Source organism: Stigmatopora nigra, chromosome 11 (assembly GCF_051989575.1).
Source record: "Stigmatopora nigra isolate UIUO_SnigA chromosome 11, RoL_Snig_1.1, whole genome shotgun sequence".
Classification (NCBI taxonomy): domain Eukaryota; kingdom Metazoa; phylum Chordata; class Actinopteri; order Syngnathiformes; family Syngnathidae; genus Stigmatopora; species Stigmatopora nigra.
Window position 1 is genome coordinate 7,831,669 of NC_135518.1, and position 18,206 is coordinate 7,849,874.

General features: G+C 37.5%; 1 protein-coding gene across 1 annotated transcript in view; it reads left to right on the forward strand.

The window, feature by feature from the left end:
- The window catches only part of LOC144203842 (receptor activity-modifying protein 1-like), a 21,578-nt gene extending 5,212 nt beyond the window's left edge, over window positions 1–16,366 (forward strand). Inside the window, exons 6-7 of the mRNA XM_077727381.1 lie at window positions 9,685–9,820; window positions 15,076–16,366. Of these exons, the coding sequence (XP_077583507.1) occupies window positions 9,685–9,820; window positions 15,076–15,331 (392 nt within the window). The 3' untranslated portion in view covers window positions 15,332–16,366. The remainder of the gene's footprint in view (window positions 1–9,684; window positions 9,821–15,075) is intronic.
- The last annotated feature ends 1,840 nt before the right edge of the window (window positions 16,367–18,206 follow it).

Genomic DNA, 18,206 nt, shown 5'->3' on the forward strand with positions numbered 1-18,206 from the left:
GCAATCACTGGATGTTTAGGTAAATGCACAAAACTTGTTTCAGGTGCTCTTGTACAGGGGAAATATCTAATTTGATAGATGCTGTAGTTTTCTATACATGCATACTACTCATACATGTATTTATACTGACTTTGATAGATTAACTCCCATTGCACCCTCATCAAATGTCTTTGTATCAACACCAAACAGAGGAGATACAGGAAAAAGTCATTTTATTGAATGTTTCAGTGCCATTGACAGCAATAGACGTCCAATTCTTTAGAGAATAAGTGTCGTCAGTGATCATGCTATAAATACATTTTGCTGGAGAAGCGCTATCAAGCACAAAAGACGCCTGCTTGGTTTATTTCATGCTCGCTTCTGTTGTTCTGTAGCAAGAATTGCAATTACCAAAAAGGTGCTGCAACTCATTTTTCAGCCTTTGCTGCAATTCACGATGCCCCATTTTGTCTTCATTAGCTAACTGTACACTGCAATTTTCTATTTTATTACACTGCAGAACCTTTTCCTAACTGTATGTTATGTGAAATATATCAGATGTTGGCAATTTTAGAATCAGATGAGAGGCAATAATCTTATTTTGAAGTTTCACTGGAATGACTGATGCAGGTTTAAAGCTGGTCATGAGACATAATGTGGTAGGGTAGCGCATAGTATGGAGTGTTACTCTCTTTTAGCTTGTGTGGGATAACATTTTTGAGAAAGTCATAAAAAAATGAGGGATAAATAAGGCGCAAGTAAAGAAATTGTGTTTGCCAATATAAATTGCTAAATTGGTCCAAAAATGGTTACTTGCTTTATTAACCTTTGTGAGAGTAGTCGTCATTTTCAGATTTTCCTCAACAGGAGAAAATAAATGACATGAGAGGACTGCATTTATGTGCAAAAGAATATATCGGAAAGTCAACCCAGATGGTACCGGTATTCTTGCACTGATGTCGAATGAGGAGCATCTAGGGCAAAAAGTGTGGGTGTATTTTTGCTTTTGCATAACTTCAGAAAGAAAAATGAAGTCAAGATAATGGGCCTGTGTGCCGAGGATGTAAAGATAAAAGTGGCCATTTCAAACAGTTCGCACATCACATTGCGGATGTGAATTATTGTGTTGATGAAAATGTTACACTTTCTCGTTGAATTTTCTTTCGTTAGGTATTTTTATATGGAAAAAAATACATATTGGTTAAAGTATGCCGCACTGTGCACTGCATAATCCAAACAATATTTTTCACTTTTCAGTTCTTCCAATAAGGCACTCACCTTGTTAAAGTCTTGTTATCTATTATCTGTCTCATGCATTGTGCTTCAATGGCAAAGTGCAGGGACGCTGCATTGAACAGTGTCCTTCAATCAGTGACTTTTTGGCTTAAGTGTGTTGAGATGTCAAATATGAAAAAAAAATCAAAATCATCCCTGTTACTTCTTTCCATCCAACTGAATGTTATGTTCTTTTTAAAAAAAATCATTTGATGGTTGTTCAGCTCTTTGTAAGTAGTTGTGAGAATTCTTATTCATATTTCTCATTCCCGTTTATTAAATCTTAAGGAAAACAGACATTTAATTTAAAAAATAACACACACTCATACTCACAAAGTCACTCTAAAAATGTTCAAAATTGACATTATTTCCCTGCTCCGAAACCGTGTATTTTTTTGTATTCTTGAGCAGCTAATTCATGAATTTTTAAAGTTCAATGTGGCTTGTCTTTCAGTGTAAACATCCCATAATACAATGTGAAAACCTGTGGTTTACACATCATCATGGCTTATATGTCAGAAAATAGTTTCCCTATTACATTTGATGGACATTCAGATAGTCAGATGTGATTTATAGTCCAAAAATGACTCATTGGATTTGACAAGTGAAATGAAAACAAACTATAATGAACAATCTCCAAACTATCACAACCTTTATTTGAACAAATGTTTTTTTAACAATACCCACAAACCGTGTAAACACGTTTCTTCACTTATTCAACAAAGGTCACCAGAGGTCATTACCAAACTCTCTGTAAATAAACGTAATCTTCACAAGTTGCATCAAATTCCCTCGTATCAGTAATCACCTGGCGTCCTCTGCCATGCATCGCTTTTCCCCCCCTGGCAAGCTTTTCACTCCCCAGGCTACAAATCTATCCAAGTGTAACCTGCTCTTAAAAATGCTCTTAAAATTGATGCTACTCATCATCACCTTCCAGAACCCTTGATCTGCTCCAAAATATAAGATGCAGCTGAATTATCACTTCACTTAATCTGCGGGCCAAAAAATCCGTCACCCGTGAAAAATCCTTTCGTGATGCTCGATCGTCGACACGAAGCCGTATAGCCTCGGAGCGCTTTTCACACGCACGCGCGCCTCTCATTTTCTCGCTATGAATCTGTTTTATGATTTCTTGTGTGCGAACGCTGACAATTTGTGCATAGTACTACTGTACGTATACAGTATACGTGTGTCTATGTGCGGCGGGGTGCGCTGTTTTTCATCGTTGGGCTTGAGCGGCTAATGAGCAAGTGTTGAGGCGCCGATGTTTACTGGAGCGTGCGAGTGTGCATGTGTGGATTTCTCTTTGTTTGCCGATGAGCGATTGGGGTTTCTTCATATTTTTACAGTCCATAGTGTGAAAGTCATACCGGGAATATTTCAAGCCATGTGTGGGGAAATATATATATATTTGCATGCATTTATTGTCACCAAAGGCCATTTTAACAACTTTTGACTTGTCCGTTATTTTTTTTTCAGACAGAAAAAATCTAAAGTAAATAGAATTTTCTTAAAGTGATGACTTGATTTTTATGCAGTTTGATGTTTATCGGAAAAACTGACTTGCATTTATGGTAAATTCTTCTTGTTATTTCACAAATTTAAGTATATATGTTATATTATATACTTAGCATATGTATATTTGTTGTTTGATAAAGATTTAATCAAGTTAAACTTTTGTATTTTTATTATGGTAGCTCTTGTGGACCAATTGAATGAAGTACTTGTATAAACTCCACTTATTCTTGATCCCTTCTGACTATTCTAAAAAGCTGCCATTGTACAACACAAGAATGTTGCCAAAAGCTTTGTTCAATTGGAACCCCAAATTGTCATTGAATTTAATGAGGACTACGCTTTATTCCAGATGTTGCCATTGTTTACAATTTTCCATCCAATCGCTTTCACTGACCGCTTCTGTCTGTAAGGCAATAACCACCAAAGGGACTGTCATTAACACTGTCACAGTGGGAGTGGGAGCCATTTAGCCACATGCCAACATCGGTCCACACTTTGCACGCCAAAGGGTGGTTGAAAGCAAATCTGTTGAGTGTTTGTTGATTAAACCTTTTGTTACGGTCTGTCTTAATTGGCTGGGCATAGTGGGCCCAAATTCATCCATCACACACCCGACCACAATATCTGAAAACACAGAATAAAATTTATACCAAATATTATGGGTATATATATATACATATCCACATATATGTGTATATATGGCTGTTTCATTGTCATGCCTGTCAAGATACAATATCTTGGGGAAAGAATGTCAAAGATTTCATGGGCATGCCATGGGAATTGGTGCAGATTAAAATTGTAATGTGAACACGAGGGAGGTTTTGCACTCTATCACTATACAGGTGTGGTAGAGAGAGACACAGAAAAGCTTAGTAGAAGAATAAATAAGCAAAAGAAATGATACCAGGAAGCAAGAATTGACTTTTGGTAGAATTGTATTTTCGATGTGTGGATAAATTCTACATCTGCCTTGTATTCAGCAGGAGTATCAATATGTGAATTCATATTTTAAGAGAGAAGCAGGATTCATTTGGCCCAACCTATGTTCCCTTCCTTTACTCCTACTGTTTCCTTCGCTATATTTCAATTGAATTACACTTCCCAGTATTGAAAGAATGCCAATGTTATTAGTGGGCCTAATGAGAATATCATAATGCCATACTAAAGCAACAATGCTGGCAGCCTCGCTCTCCCACACTATGTTTTAAGGTATGTTGTTATTCCCACGCACACTTTCCAGTCAACAGATCTCGTATTGGAATCTCAGACTTTTTATATTTTGTCTGGGTTATCTGACTTTTCTTATTGTGCTTCAGCTTCCTACCATATTCTACAAGCAAGAGTCTTGTGTTGAAATCTCTAAATTGCCAATAGCTGTGGATATGAGTGTCAAAATGTCAAGGCACGGAGAAAAAAATGGAGGTAATGAATGATGTTGTCCCAGTTGACTAACTCAGGGTAAGATTTGTGCCGGTTTAGGTGAACAAAGTGTTGTTCTGCCCTTTTAGTCTGGATAGTATTTGCTGATTCGGTCTGAGATCTGTCTTGCCCTTTGCTACAACCACAACAGCTCAACTGGCTCAGTCACATTTTCTAATGAGATTACAAACGCAACAACATTGTGGCCTGACTGTGTGAAAGCATTTGCGGATTAAATCTGATTAGTCCCCACTCAGACATAAAACAAATAAGAAATACATCTGTGAATCAAGGCGTTTGAGTCGTAGTATGACATCACACTGACGCACTGGCATAATTAGAATTTAAATTGAGCAGCTTGTTGTTTTGCATCATAGTTTCTGGGCCTACATGTATTTCCAACAGTGTTGGTTGTTGCTAATCTATTGACGTTCTGCTTTGCTGCTTTTTTTAATTTCCCCCTCCCAGTTGCACACATTAGTTTGTAGATGGCAAGCTATTTATATTAACCAAACCATCGCCCGACTTCCTTGTCGTGTAGCTTTTATCGAAATCAGCCCGAGCAGCCCTAATTTGCTGCAAAAAAGAAAGAGACACAAACAATTACTTTTAGAAGAGTCAAATTGTAGTTGCCTCTTTAGTCAACAAAACGTCAGGCCTCTATAAGACATAAGTGAATCATAAGTCCCGACGTTCTGTTTTAGGGTAAATTAAAATGAAGATTATAGATGTATATTCAATTTCCTGATTTTCCCCCTTTTAAATCAGAAATTGTAATTTTTTAATATTTTTTTCTGTGCTTTTAGTTCAAAAATCTTTTTGTAAAATTGAAAAATATGTTTTAAAAAAAGCTAAAATAAACATTGTTTTAGATCTATAAAATATGAATATTCAGGGCTTTTAATCCAGTTCTTTTATTCTATTTTTATAAAAAAAATCTAAATATCATATCTAAAATGGTCTGGCCCACATGCAATCAAAATTCATGGATTTGTTTGGAATATGATAGTACACAGTGGTTTTTTGTTTTTGTTTTTCGCAGTCAGGAGAGTCTTCTCAGGGTCCTTAAATTAGAAGAACAAGGACACAAGGGATGCTTTACTCCTCATTGGAAATCCGAGGCTCTGAGATTTCTCTCGAGGCTAAAACTATCGATTGACACTCTCACTCCTTTTCCTAGTGGGGCATTTATAAAGCATACTTGTGCGTGTGCACATCCTGGTGATTGTCCAAAAATAAATCGGTCGACAGCTATTTGACACCACTCGAGCTATTTTGACTTATATCTATGTCAAATGCTCTGTTATTTGTTCATGGTAGTGCTGATGCCAAAGGGGTGCTTGTGTTTATGGATAGATGAGACAAAACTAAAGAGTGACACTAACCTTGGCTAGGTTGAGGTGTAAAAAATATGGGTTTGCACAAGGGAACCCCCTCATTGGTGTAAAACGGTTGAAATATTCATCAAAGTGAATATTCCGACAGCCAAGATGCAAAACAGCACATTTTCCTATTTGATGGACGTCGGCTCTTTGTGGAAATGTTTTGCATTGTTGTTCTATCCGTGGAACTTCCCCTTTGTTCTTAAATAAAGTTCTGTTGTTTATCTGTGGTGGTAAATATTGGGATAGAGAAGTTTGTTCTTAGAAAAACACCCTATTTTGTACACATAAAATAGGTTGAAGCAAAGACAGTGTTTTCTATTTGATTGGAAAGCCATTGTAAATGTTTAATTTTGACAAGTGCAAATCATTACATTATATATGCTTGAATATCTGCCAAATTGATTACTCTACTTATTATTCCGTTTATAAATCAAACCACAAAATTTCAGTTCATTCAACACTATAATACTTTCGATTTCCAATTATTTTGATCAGTAATTTATAAATCAATCATATATTATTTCATAAATAAGTGAAATCTGGATTTTGTTCTTGCTATTGAGTTTGCATCTTTTCCTTGCACATGCGTGGGTTATCTGCGGGTATACTCAGTTTTACGACCCCATTCCATAAATATCTCATTTGGTTTTTGAAATAAGATTAAAAAAATCATGTCTCCACCTTGCTTCATTCATCCTGCAGCTTTTTGGCATACTTCTTCTATACAGTGTCGTCTGCTTCTGCTCCTATTGATGTGCCCTTTCATCCATGCTAATTGCGTGCTATTACCTTTGAAGGCTGATAGCCCTGCTGTTGTTAATGACCGCCTGGTGATAGATGGGACCAACTTGACATGCACGCACAGTTTCAGCTTTGTCTCTAGCCAAGGTCCATCTGTACGTCATTGATGTGTGCATTTATTTGGTCTACCAAATGTCAAAACCAAAAGCTTTAACAACCTTCTCTAGTAGTAAAGCACCACTTCAGTCAACTCCAATGTGGTATTTATAGCAATTGCTATAATACTTGAATTATATAATCATTCTAAAAAAAAGGTAAAACCGACCACACAACATTTTTTGACACGTATTGGTGCTTTTTTTTAGGCAAGTGTTTCTCGTTGGATGTCACAAGCTGTTTTTTTTTTGTTGGTCAAATCATTTTAACCCAGATAACATTGAATTATTCATGCATGCATCATCACATTTGCAGTGTGTTTTGGTGTCCGTGGTGCCAGAGCCACACTGTTTTTTTTCCCCTGCTCTCAGCATAAAAAAAGTCCGAACTAGGTCATAAATGGCTTTCACGGCCTCAGTTGGTCATGAACAGTAATTGCCATTGTAAAAATAGAGTACAAAATGCCAGTGTTCATTCATAAATCTGAGAGTATTATAACACTTTTTAAAAACTTGTAGGTATAGTGACAGGATGTGCATTTGTTGTTCATTTTAAACTTATTTTTATTTCTTAATAATACAAAAGAGAAATGTATTTATTTATGTTTGGTCAAAAAAAGTATTCTATATTGTATAGCCTTGTATATTTTTGGTGATTGGTTATAAAATGGACCCTGTAATTAATCAATAGATACTCTGTTTAACTCATTTTTAGCCATTTATAATGATGATCTAAAAATAAGATGAACTAATACTTTATGGAAATAACATGGAAGTGAACCCTTGGATTTAATGAGTATAAAAACTCCCCCAAACAATTGTGATAGTTGCAGATCAGATATGCACAACAATTAACCCAATGTATGTAGAATAAAAGTATCTGTATGGTATTGTAACAGGTCAGGAAAGGAAAAAAATGCATATGCATTGTCAGTTTACATCTTTTGAAGTCCTTGCAAATACAAACCTTTCTGCACCTTTCTCCCCTTGTTGATTCTAGCAACACATTCATTAGAATGAAATATTAGACCTGCAAAGTAAATATTGCAATTTGCGATAGCGACTAATGTGCAGAAGCACGGAAGCCAAACACACAGCTACAATGTCTTTTTGTACTTACCCATCCAACTCGGCGATAACAACCTGCACATCTTGCATAACAAACAATTGCAAACATCTGTGTGCAAGGCCAGATACTAATGGTAATTAGCTTTTTAACTGCGGCCTGTTAATATGACCACGAATGTCAGCTTTGATTGTTAAGGATCTTTCCTATAGCAAATAGTAATAGATTTTTGTCATTGTTTTTTTTCGGATGACAAAAATGATAAAGTGTCATCCGTGCATCGGTCCTGTCTTTTATCACCTAACACAAGAATGTTCTTTCTTCTTCAACTTCAACCCAAGCTAGGTGGTGAACTGGCTTAAACAGGGTGCTCAAAGCTATATTGAAATTTTCTGGCTTATTTTTGGCTGCTACTTTACCCACTAAACATTGCCAAGCTGCATCAAAGCATGCTTGAGGGGTTTAATAGTCACAAGGAGCAGACTTCAGAGGGGGAGAGCAGCTTGTGAAGCTCCACGCCAGTTTTAAGTTATGAAGTCATTATATTATGAAAGAGTACTGTTTATGACTGACATTTTCTAGCCTATGTTTGCTGTCACTGGGCGGAAGAATATTACTTAGTGTGATGTAGGGGTTCATTTACTACATTGCAGTTTCAATTTCTAATTGTACAATCCAATTACATCGATCCAGGCTCAGTAGGTTAGAATTCCAGGGCAGCTAAATTGGTTTTAAGTGGGTTTTCAGTAACGCCACTGTCCTCAATGTGGGAGATATGAGCCACAATAAATTGTGCTACTATCAAGTACTAATGTGGTTTTGGTGCATTGTGTGGAAAACCATTTCTTTCCACCAAGATGTTCTAAAAATGTCATTCACTGTGTGTTAAAGCCACTAAGGTGAAAAGCCAAAAACTGTGATAGACAATCTTAAAGTTAATTTGTATACCTTTTATTCCTTCCACTAGTTTGCTTCAAATAGCATTTTGAAATATTGTTGCGGTTTTTAAATGAATGTGCTAATAAGTGGCATAACAGAACAAAATACATAAAAAATGAGGTGAATTTGTATCTGTAGAATGCCAGAGCAGAATTAAGTGTGTAAGTGTTTTTTTGGGCTTGTTGATGCAGTCCATTTCCAAGGTCTAAGCATCTAACAGGCTAAGAGCTCATTTCTACATCTCTTTGATGAAAATCTCTCCTTGATCCCTGTTTCCAGTTAACAATGTCAACAGTTCACAGATGTTGTTATGAAATATCCTGCCTGGGTCTCCCACTGTCTTATTAGCTGTCAGATGAAGTATGTGTGTGTGTGTGTGTGTGTGTGTGTGTGTGTGTGTGTGTGTGTGTGTGTGTGTGTGTGTGTGTGTCAGCATGTGATTGACAGCTGCAAATTTCCAACTGAAATAGAAGGACATCATATTTCTGACTCATGTCGGTCCTCTAATCTATCAGATGTATGCACAGCTTTTCTGAAAAGCCAAACGGCGCCTACCTCGTTTGGCTCGTTTGACTGCAGACGACCTCTTGACCTGGGTTTGGTTGCTTTTGGCACTTTGTGGAATTACAGTGGGCCTCTATATATACCTACAAACTTCTCTATATACAAAGTATTCAGGTTATGAGAAGTAATAATACATATTTATCAGAATATTATTATTCTGCATATAAAGAATAGGAAGGAGAGTGTATTTTCTTCATGAAACACTGATTTTTTTTATTATCGTCAATGAGCAGCCGCCAAAACGGTTTCAAAGTCGAAATAGTGGGCGTCGTGCTGCTATCTTGAATAATAACCATAGAGGCAGTCAGACATAATTTCAGTGAAAAAGATTTCCTCGAATCATGAATCATCACATGAATAATCTGAACGAGTCTCTACATAACAGCTGGTGGTGTATTTTTATAGTATCTTGGCCTTTGAGTGGAAAATAGGTTTCATTATTTTTTTATGTAGTATATTTTTATGCAGCATTGTATTCTTGCTAGTATTCATGTAAAGTGTTAATTCTTTGATTTTGTCTTGTTTTTTTTGCCTTTGGTCATGCTCCTCATGATTTTGAGGTTCTGGCTTTGTTTCATATTATAAATACTTTCAACAGGGTTATCAATTTTCCTCTTTCTTTTCTATTTTTCCCTAACAGTGACTCATTGCACATCAGGTCTGAGCTGTGGACCCCATTACGAGTACGCCATCGAAGAGTTCTGTTTAGAGAAATTCCGACTGGACATGCAAGAGCTGGACCAGCGACATTGGTGCAGCTGGGAGGACACTGTTGAGTGAGTTCTCTAAAAAAAAATAAAAACAACACACAACATGACAACATTCAAAAGCTTTCAATATTCTCACGAATCCATTCACGAAACATGCATCATAAGCCAAAGTTATTTTTCCCCATAAAGTGTATATGGTCCCTTTGAGTGTATCAGTTGGTCCACTTGTACTATAAATAACAAAATTCTTCCTCCACGGGTCACAAGATTTGTCCAGCTGTGCTCTGAGAGACTGTGTTTAAAGGTCAGCGTCAAGTGAAAATCTGTCCTTAAATAATTGATACCCCTACTTCCGCCCCGTATGACCATGGCGTGGTCCTGTGCACGTTAGGCTTACAGTCTTTTGCTATTTGACTCACACGAGGTCAGCTACAGTGCAAACAGGGTTGGAAATGTCAAGCATGCACTCAAGTCAGGTCAGTTTATGTGGTGCCACAAAAAAAGGAATGTATAACATCTAATGTAGGCTTTCAAATTGTACTATCATTTACCTGTCAGTTTATTTGTCTTGGACGTCATGGTTCACTATCACCATGGGAACTGTTTAGTCCCATTGGAAAGAAATATTGCTCCCCCCCAACCAATACATACCTATGACGTAAAGGCTAATGCCGATACCCACACTATTTGGGAAAAAAACAATACAACATATATATATTTTAGCCTGATTACTATCAATGATGTTGGAAATAATAAGCAACTGGCTCAGTGTCAGTGATTTTTATTTTTTTCCAATACACGCTCACCAGTAATCTAATTTACAGGCGTCTGAGTACCAAATATTTATTATTTGTGTGCAGCTGTGATACTGCTGCCAAGAGGGCGGAACTGAGGATACAACAGACAGTGTTTATTTCTCAAGTGAAAGGGCAATCATAGTTGAAACATAGATTGATTATCAGTATATGTGTTCTAAATGATGTCAGGTTTTCCATGGCTCCCGCGTTCTATGCGGAGTGTTTGTGTGTGTCGACTTGTCAGTAGGTTTAAAAGTAAAGTATCACGTGGGTCATTGCGGTTGACTAGTTAAGACATCCATTGTGTGCTTTGTAACAGTATATCAGGGCAATGGCCAATCATTACCTCGTTTTCGTATTCAGCTTCCTCCGAAAAACAGAGCATGACGTCAAAACTTTGTCTAATACTGCGTCGGAGAGCAATTAAATGGGGCAATGGGGAAAAATAAGGTCAAGCTTATCGGTGTGGTGGATCGAAACTCAGGAAATGTCACTTGTAAGACGAAAGGAGGCCTCTCCATTATCAGGCTTCTCTTCTTCCTGTGCTCAGTTTCTCACTTTTAAATATTTAATCATACAGCGATTTAAAAAAATACTTATTTCACTCAGTCTATTGCCTTTATCACCTCAGTGTCAGTCTAATGAAACATTTAACCAATAGAAACTTTACAATCACTGAATAGGAAATTAGCCTTTTTGATTGATTAGTTTTGGGCAAAAATTCCTTGTAAGTTAGAATCTGTATTTTGAAAGAAAGTTAAAATATATATATATATGTATAAATATTGCTCTTTGTGTTTTCTGGGGCATTCTAAATGATGGTATACATTATTCAACTCCCCGTCCATTCCAGAGTGCACCTGCCATCCATTACACTACAAAGGTGTCCTATGACCCCTTTTGTTAAAAGAGAATTGAATGTCTGCTGACATCTTGACAAAAAAAAGTCAAGAGTCTTTGTCATACTCCTCCTCCCAAGAGAACCAGTCCTCCTTGCACATCCTCATTATGAAATTCTTGTCAAAGCTTACTTTAGCCTACCATGACCGCTCCAACAATTACACTAGTGGCTACTGGAAAAGTTCGAAAAAATGTATCTTACCAACCCGTGAAATTCAGTGGACATGTCCACCATAAAAAGTTTTACGAGCAGTAATTCAACAGTAAGTTGGCTCCCCGGCTCAGACTTTAGGGAATACATCTAAAAAATTCTGCTATAGTTACAAGTGTTGAAGATCTGCTCAAAATTGGATAGCAGGGCCTTTGTATATTTAACAGTTCCACCATTGATACTGTACTAACAAGCAAGGGAGGCACCAGAGAAGAAAAGTTCAGTGCAATATCAAGGCATCTCAGTTCTTGACTAGTCAACATCCGATAAGGAACACGATACGTGACAGCTTCAGAATGTGGGAGGTCGCCTAACGACACCACTGGGAAATCTTTTACGCACGTCTAAATCAATGAGTCATTTTCACAAAGGGGCGCCGTGCACAGTGCCATAAATGCGACGCAAGAGCAAAGACGTAATGTACTCCGCTAAGAAATGCAGCAAAAAAAAAAGTATTCTTCTTATGAAGAGGTGTAAGTCAATTCAGACGTAGGACTCAATAAGAATATAAGACTTCTTGTTCAATTGGGACACTGTTAAAAAGAAAACTATGTAATAACATGTTAAATGTATGGTGATATATTGGCAATTCTGGTTGCCAGAATTGGAGTTCATGCAAATATATTTGCCTTGCCTATGTTAAACTAATATTGGAAACTCAAGTTAAAAAATATCAAATAATTGTTTGATCCTAATTAACACTAGATTTGACTCGTCTTCTCAGCAGTCGGCCCAAAAAGGAAAGTTCTTCCATAGCCCGAGTCTGTTTGTATTTAATGAGCAGAGCAATTATCCAGTTGGAATTTATCATTCTAACTGAATTAATGGCAGGGTAGTGCAAACCAACCAAAGTGGAAAAAAAGTTTTCCTATTTAATCATAAGCGAGACCTCCATTACGTGTCTATTACATATGCTTACAAAGGAAAATGTTATTTTGAGAGTGCCTGTTATAATGTTGAGTGCACTGTATTAAACATAATGAATATTATTTGACTTTTGCAGTCATCCTAAAAGATAAGGCTATCCCAGAAATCCACGTGCCAGTACAGAAGGAGACATTCCATGAAATTATCTTGAGGCAAATATTTCCACTTGACGATTAATCCTAATTACAGCTGTATTTGTTACTCCGATTTTCTTACTGCAGGCTCCCAGTGTAAAAATAGCTTCATTTTCAACGTTGGAAGGTGTTCTGTTCAGTCAGCCATGCACGCCTGTCAGCTGTGTAATAATTTTAAAAAGTACTTTTGGGGGGATCCAAGCTTCATTTGTAGAAATGCGAGGCCGAGGGAAAGATTGTGCACTCAATTGTGTGGAAAGCTAAGGCGGCGTGGTTTCAATGCCGCCGCGACGTGCTCCAATTAAGCGTCTCATTAGACACCCTATTGGAAGAGTATGGCTGGCGGGTTTTAGGGCTCTAATGACTCCATGGCATCCAGGAAGTGCTGAGAGTTTGTTTAAAGGCTGTCAAAGTTGTTTGATTAGTAATTTATTGGTCACCATTGACGGTGGGAGACGTCTAAACAAAACTGGGAGGTGGTCTAATTAAATTAAAAAATAAGTGTACTACTTAAGATAAGTCAAAGCATTTTCCTGATTGTTAAAACACACCAAAAAGATTTTTTTTTCATCAATAACCAGGTCACCAATAACCAGGATAAACCTGTATCTGGGTATCATGTTCGTAGGGTGCTGGAGCCTTTTGAGTTTAAACTATTGGATTGGATCTCATCAGATTCTGCTGGTATATGGAAGGCCATTTAATGAGTGACTGTAAACATAAGGTAGTAACACAAAGAGGCAGGAAATGATGCATAAAACACAGCGATGCAATCATTTTCTTCTCATTTGTCTTCATTTGATGTCACCAGATTCCATGTTTTCCATTGTTTCCTATTTGACTGTGAAAGGCATTTTCATTTTCTATAATCTTTCTGCTCATGTCCCGCCAGCATAATTCAGTTATTCCATCCAACACTTCAGGGGTCCTCCTTTTTCTGTTGTTATGGAAGATTTGAAAGGAAAAGAAATCAGCCGTTGCCTGTCTGCATCAGTTGCCAACCTCATTTGGCTGTATGAAATTAAAAACAATATGGCAATGTTCCAGGTGATTATTTCACAATTTCATGCCCTGTGCATGAACCTCTAGATTCATGTCTCCACTTTGCTGTATCTCTACACAAATTTGTGGAATGGGTGTCATTTATTTTTCTATTATTAGTACACTGCTGACAAGGAGCAATTGGTAAACTATGACTAATTTCATGGCATTAAAGCTTACTGTGGTTATTTGCATATCATTACCATAATCAACGACACCGCTGTAGGATGCATTTATTGAATGAATTATGCCTGCCTGCACTTTGTTAGGGTTAGGAGCAACTCAATGACAAAGGTACAATTGATTTGATGTCCATTATGTCTTAAATGGTCATTCAAATATGTTAAAGGAGCTGAGGAAGTGCTTCTTTAGACTGACATCCTGCACTAGTGCCGTCTGGCGTGTGTCCAAGTAGCTGAACGTCACGTTAACCCGCCACAGCAACAACAACAACAACACATGTCGGCGAGTCTCTTTGCTCCTGTTTCCCTCCACCGCAGACACATTTTGATTATGCACGTCAGGTCGTCCAGAAAATCAACCAGCCCTTCCGAATTCCCCCGCTGTTCCTCTGTATTGTCACCAATTACCATGCCCACAATAGCAATTTGCAGGACGTCTGAAAATATCCTCGTGTCCCCGCCGACCCTTACCGAAAAGAAAAAAATAGGCAACGTTTAATACAGGGTCACTCTGGTTTACTTTCTTTTTTGAGAAACTTCAGGTTTTGATATCAGATAGTAACAATCTAAGCAAAGCTATCCATAACAGAAGGAGCAGCACAATGACTATTCAATTGGAGAAAAAAATGAGGCAAAATTGATTAGGGAAATGTAATTCTTGTATTGAGTCTAAAGAAAAGTACACTCACTGTATTTTGGGGGTATTTTAGGAACTTTAATTTAGTATCTGAGTATACCAAAGTCTCCTAATGGGACTTTTCTAGAAACAAGAAATATGACTGGATCACTTTGGAGGAGTGACAGATCAGAAACCATTCATATCAAAAGCAAGCTAAATAATACACATTTTTGTTCAATAAATACACAATGAAGGCCCCAAACAGTAAAAAAAAAAAATCTTGGATCCAATTCAACAAAAACAGTTCTCTTTAGATCTTTTATCAGTATAAAATGTAGTTAAGGGAATTCATTAAAAATGAAAGACTGACCTGAATGTGACAATATCAGCTTGTGTAGGGAGGAAAACATCATGACATTGTCGACTGTACAAAACGGAAACATCATCAACCTTTATGAGATTTGACAGTCACCAAAAACTGCTGCTAAGACATGTCTTCTCATCTTTCAGATTGTATGGCGAGCTGACCAACTGCACGTACCAGGTGGCGCTCAAGATGGACTGCTTCTGGCCCAACTTGCTAGTGGACGGCTTCTTCATCCGCGTACACAAGTCCTACTTCCACAATTGCTCGCTGTCGGGGCGCTTGCTCAGGGACCCCCCTAACCGCATTCTGGGCCCTTTCATCGTCATGCCCATCTTGGTGACGCTCCTCATGACCGCGTTGGTGGTGTGGAGAAGCAAGCGCAGCGAGGGCATGGTCTAGCGGAGTCAAAAAGATGCTGGGATTTGAGTGTTGTCTTTTTTAGGGGCAAAATGGACCCTGGGGAACCCGATGACAACAACCCATCAGATATTTATATGACTGAAAGCACTCGTACAGCAGAAAATCACGAAGGAATGGTGCAGTATAAGAATTTTTACTTTCTAAATTAGTGTTCCCCAACTTTCTCTTGTTATTGTACATTAGAAAATACCTTGCAGCAAATGCAATTTTTAAAATTGGTTTAAATCTAGGTTTTGTTTTGCCGTTGCCATGATGATGGACTTCAACAAAAGACATGGATGACGGAGTAGGTGTATAAGGTTAGGCATTGGAATATTGCTTTTCATGATTAAATCATGATGAAACGTCTAATTAAAAGTCAGTCGTATGAAAATTGACCAAAAACAAATTCTCCCCCAACACACACACAGAACTGTCGTTTAACTCATTGGCTGCTATAGAGATCAAGAGGTGCCAGCCTTCATGATGAACTCATTTAAATTCACAGTAGAAGGATGAGAACACCCGTGATTGGATGTCAGTCACAGTCATTGTCACTGAAAGAGTTACGATCATTCTGAACTTTATTGAAAAGTGGTCGTCTACACAGGTCCGAATGTTCAAAGAACTCAAACCACATTTCAAAGCACAATAACAGTTTTAACAGCTCGAGTAAGTAAGCCCAGGCACATTTCTTCGAAGTTTTGCCAATGGGTGAACTGTTTTCTTTTACAGAACCGAGCTTTGTATTGATTGATGATCTCCTGGCACACTGTGGTTTCCTCATTGATATTTTTAAACGCTTTCTTTACACTTAAGGTTTGTTGAGCTGTAACCTGCCTATCAGCGGAAACACACAGAACACGCCCACTCCTCCCTAACATGCTCACTTTGTACTTTGTGCCAAAACCTTTTTTGGAGGGAATAGAAGGCGGATTGGACAATAGAAAGAATAACTTTATTTTCCTGAAAGGATAAAAATTGACCATGCGATCATAAGAAAACTTAAATAAAGTGTCTTATTGATGTGTATAATGAGTGGAAATTCAAATTTTCTTAAGCTGAACAGGTTGAGAGGTCCTGGTTTCCCATTTTTTTGTCATCATTTGACCATGTATGACCCTGGAATCACCGAAATAGCTGCTTACAATCTAAATGACTGATTTGTGGAAGAAAAGAAAGGTGGACCCTTATAAAAGTGCCACAAATTGACTGCTAGGTAAGTTCACTTTTTGTCATATTTTGATTTTGCCAAGAGTTCTGATGCCTGTTTGAAATGTTTCTCGGTGCTTCCTTAGCTCAAAAGTCATTTTTGAGCATTTTAATTTTCATTTCATGTAAAAAAAGTAAGCAACAGAGTTCACAGAAAGGACAGAAATTGGGTTATGGTGGTGTTCAATGCATATACATCCATGTTTTCCAAAAAAAACTATCATTATACAAGCATGCTGATGTCTCCAAAACACCATCATGGCATTTAACGCTATTTGTACGGAGACTAATTACTACCTGCTTGAAAGTAAACTAATATTTACATCCATTTATGTGTTCCCTCTTGACATTGTCCCGGTTATAATTAATTGCACAAAAGGCAGCAGAAAATAATTAGTAGAGCTGCAAAGTGGATTTTCAAAGCTTTTGCCGTTGCATCACCAGATGATTGTTGAACTTGTAAGAAAAGGGTTAGCGTAAAAGCATTCCGGATGCCACTTGATACAAGCGTGGGCACCCGCGTTTGCTTTGGCTGCTTTGTTTGGCAGGCCAGAGAAAGCCAAATGTCACAAAACCACTGATTTGGACAATGCCACGTTGACTTGCCAACGCATCAATGACGTGAACTGTCCCATATTTCTATTCCCACGTCAAATGGTCGTCGGCGTATGAGCCAGAGAACTTATAACACAGCTCTTCTGGTTTTACAAAGCTGCTTTTAGATAGTGAATCACTATGGCAACCTCAGTTAGGTTCAAATGCTCCAAAGCAGTCCTGCCAAAAGCCTGCCTGCTGACCAATTACATCATTGGCCATGGGAGGGTTTCTACAGTTTGTGGACAAAAATAGGCATAAATGATACTGTTGTGGGTGATGAACATTTTTCAATGCCCTTTTTTGTTCTATGAGGATACTGCATAGGCATGTGCATAAACTCACAGTGATCATTGTTTCTTCCTTTACAAACATAAGTATTTATCCTTTTTTTCTGTAAAATACATTGATACTTATCATTGTATCCCAGCTAGATAAAAGACAAATGAAGCAAGTCTAAGTCATTTTTCATAGTAGTGAAAGTGTACTTTTCTGTGCGTGTTTCTTTAAGTAAACAATGGAGCAATAACAGATATCTTTGTACATATTAGACATCAAATTTACTGGATGAAAGAGTAGATTATTCCTTTCTAAAGGGTTAGTATACCCTCAAGCATACAGTACTGTACAGTATATTAAAAACTAGACTGAAAATTAATAATCAAATTTGACTGCTGTTATTTTTGAACACTTTTGTATAACAATCAGAAAAAAAGACATGAAACTAAACATGGTTCCTTTGCCTCTTATCCTAAATAGGCAGTGTAATAGCATCCACAGATGTGCATGTGATTTTCCGATTTCTGATTCCCAAGCATCCCTTGTGTATTTCTTTCTCATTCCCAATTCCCTCAGTGCAACTGGATGAGATGTTATCAAGGACCTTGCCAGAAGTAAATTTAATAACTCATTTTCTGTTGACTTGCTGTCCATTCGGGTGAGTTTGGAATCTTGTTCTTGCAAAGAAATATAATACTACTGGTTTCACAGACTGAATTTGAAAAGGGTTCATTCACCATGCAGATAAGATAACTGAACACCATATAATCAGTTCACATCTTCAATTGTG